The sequence below is a fragment of the Pollachius pollachius genome (genome assembly GCF_949987615.1).
Source record: "Pollachius pollachius genome assembly, chromosome: 1".
In the NCBI taxonomy this organism is placed as follows: domain Eukaryota; kingdom Metazoa; phylum Chordata; class Actinopteri; order Gadiformes; family Gadidae; genus Pollachius; species Pollachius pollachius.
Window position 1 is genome coordinate 25,984,631 of NC_136934.1, and position 3,424 is coordinate 25,988,054.

At 41.1% G+C, this 3,424-nt stretch overlaps 1 protein-coding gene across 1 annotated transcript; it reads left to right on the top strand.

Moving 5' to 3' along the window:
- Positions 1-412: 412 nt before the first annotated feature.
- Positions 413-745, top strand: tal2 (T-cell acute lymphocytic leukemia 2; the record flags this gene model as incomplete). The annotated part of the gene is made up of 1 exon (XM_079730304.1): positions 413-745. One exon carries the CDS (start codon positions 413-415, stop codon positions 743-745), a length of 333 nt encoding a protein of 110 aa, XP_079586430.1.
- Positions 746-3,424: the final 2,679 nt, after the last annotated feature.

Consider the following 3,424-nt stretch of genomic DNA (forward strand, 5'->3'; position numbering starts at 1 on the left):
ACAGCCATAACACATTTTAGAACACATACACACAGGTGAGTGATTTTTTAATTTTTTATTTCAATTAGTAAATAGTTATTACCATCTAGGGAAAAAATGTAGAATGTAGACATGATTTGAATTGTTTTATTGCATTAATTATCAAAGGTTAAAATATTCCTTAGTTCTAATTGCCACCCAAATGGACGCCAACAGCCTTAGAGATAATCAAGACATTCAAATAGAATACCAGAGATCTCTTTTTTTAAATAAGTGCTTATTTTTTGCTTATGTTAACCAATAATTAGCATGGATAATGTTCATAGCACCTGCAGTCTTCATTGCATTAGCACAAATTGGACTAAAGACTGAGAACTACTGACTGTAAATAAACAGTATCCAACAACCCCTGCTGCCATCTCCCTCTAGCGCCATGACCAGGAAGGTGTTCACCAACACACGGGAGCGCTGGCGCCAGCACAACGTCAACGCCGCCTTCTGCGAGCTACGCAAGCTCATTCCCACCCACCCGCCTGAGAAGAAGCTCAGCAAGAACGAGATCCTGCGGCTGGCCATGCGATACATCAACTTCCTGGTGCAGATCCTGGAGAGCCAGAGCGGCAAGCCTGCCTCGGGCTCCCCCAGCTCGCTGCTCACCTTCCTGCGGGGCAACGTGGAGCGCCTGCAGTCCAACCCCTGGGGCTTGGCCAGTGACACGGACGCCTCCTCGCCCGGGTCCAGCTGCGACAGCTCCGAGGCCTGGTAGTCTCCAGCGGTCCATGGAAGCAATGGGAGGGCTGCTGGGGGCAACGGGGAGATGGCCACCATCTTGTCCCTTCCACAGACTTCATTTTGTGTCCCTGCATATCTTTGACACCTCCTGAGTGGCGTGGTCCCGACCAGCTGACAGCAGCGGATGCTTTGTTGTGGTTTGTTAGTGGATTGTTGATGCAATCTGGCTGAAATTCCGGACCCATGTTGAGATATTATGTCCATGAGGCTGCATTATGTTAAAACAAAAAAAATCTGTTCTGCATGGATGTTTACATCTTGGATGTACAGCATTCCCTTCATGCCTCCATCTTTACGGTCCTTGCTGGCCATCAGGGACTAATTAAGTTATGCAGTTGGAGGCTGTTTGCACCGCCAAGGAAAATGGAGGGGATTATGGGATTTCACATTTCAAGCAATAGTTTCACCAGGGCATTTCAATAGATAACCGCTTACCCAATTTGCCAAGGACTGCCATCATTTTAGAAAAACCTGGGGCACTTTGTAGCGACATGCTAATATTCTGTGTAGAAAACCAGAGCCACCTTTTAGATGTCGATTAATTTACCAAGGTTATTTATTTTCAATTAAACACCCCCTATTTTTAGCACAGTTAGGGAACCCTTCTGTAAAATAATCTTGATTTAATTGCTTGGTATCCACCTTTTATGGAACAGGATTTGGGCAGATGAATTATGGAAAAACTGACAATCCCTTTGAAAATATTTGTGTACTGTGATTTGGACTCCCATTTCTTAATGTAAACTAATTTGCTCCTTTGGTTTATTACTACGCACGTCATCCAGCCAAAGATTATGGATCGTATGTTGTCAACATTGTTTTAATACCTTCCAATACCTCCTTTTAAAGTATTTCTTTGCTTGTGATTGTACAGTATTATTTATTGACTATTTATTTAATAAACAATTAGCTAATAACACATTTTCCTGTTGCTGAACGTGATTTTCCCGGCAACAGAATTAGTTTTAACCAAGCACGTACAAACAGAAATACTACCACCCATTGTTTTTCTTCTGCAGTGAAAATAGAAAATGAATGAGGCAACATGATCTTAGCTGAAGGGTACCTTACGTCTGTTTAATATCCATATTCAACCTTCAAGAGTCAATGTGTTCGCCAACCATTATTTAACTTATGCCCCAGCCTCATCATTAGGCTTAAGTACCCCTTCATCCACAACAAAACAAAAGATTACCCTTTAAACTAATGTGATACTTTTGTCCTCTAGCATCATTAATAATACATTTCCCTGAAAATTAAATGTACCTGAAAATGTACTTATTTCTGGTATTGACTTTATTGATCAACAATCAAAATATATGTAATATTTAACAAATGAAAAACTTGGCAAGTAACCCCTGGAACCTGCTCATGGACCCCACCTAGGGCACACGTACCCCCGGGTGGGGTACATGGGTCCTATGATGGCCACCATATGGACGAAAGGCTGACCCTGGTGCTCTGGTCAGAGAGTAGAGACTTACCAGCCCAGAGAGGCCATGAGTGACGCCAGAAAAGAAAGGCTTAATTTGTGGCCCCAAAGGTCACTCTGGAGTGGAGTCAGACCCTGACCACTGGGGCAAAAGTAACATGCCACCCATTTAAACAACACAGAGGAGTGGTCGAAAACGATCTGAACCTTTCAACAAACACAGGAGTCATCCGGAAGGATCTTTTTGAGTTGGATGAAGGTCTTTATTATTTCAAACTAGAGTTTTTTCTCAACCTCTAGTTGTAATTAAACCTATAGCAATAATGTGGCAACCCCAGTCGATAATGTAATAAATTTCTGAGCACATAATATAACATTTTGCCTATAATTTTACAATGTGTAACATTCGTTCACCACAAATTAGTCTTAAAAGTAGTGCCAACATTTAAATATTTTTTAACCATTCAGTGAACAAAAGGCAACAGGCTGATTAGAATTTAGGGGGCCACTCAATGATATGCAGAAGCGTCCTCAACACTCCCACTGAAGTGGTGTGAGAAATACAGACTTTCTACTCCTCATTCACATATAAGGTAATTTACATTTCCTATGGAGAACATACTACCTCAAGGTTAGTATTATTCAGGAGATTTTCAGGGTACAAATGTCAGGATATGTTGTCTACACATATGGCCCATCAGGAGAATATCAGGACTTACACGTTTGTCTGAAAGCTGCTAGTGTGTGAGCATTAGATAACATTAGAAAATTAGTAAATTTATGGTAACAGGGTTAATTGTTCAATGAAAGTGTGGTATACTATCCATGCAAATCATTTATTAAATAGCTTTTACTGTTATTCAGGGCTGAAAAATGCATGGACATTTTAAAAAGCAAGGCATCTACTATTGGTTAGTTGAAAATAATAATCATCATTGAGATTAAACATCTCTTCTAGTGTCCTGGCCAAGACAGGCAGCAGTAGCCTACAGTCACACATAGCATACACACAAAACACAAGAAAAATAAAACAACTAAATCAGCCCGCAGGGGGGAGGGGGGGATATCAATATCGCAAGACATTTGGGGAGGCTGAAGGAGGAGAGTAATATTAAGTTTGAGCAACAAAGTGTAGTCTTGTGGTGGACTCTATAGACATAATTCACCGTACTGTGTTATTGACATGTTTTCGTTCTGTGTTATAGGGACACTGTCTTTAAG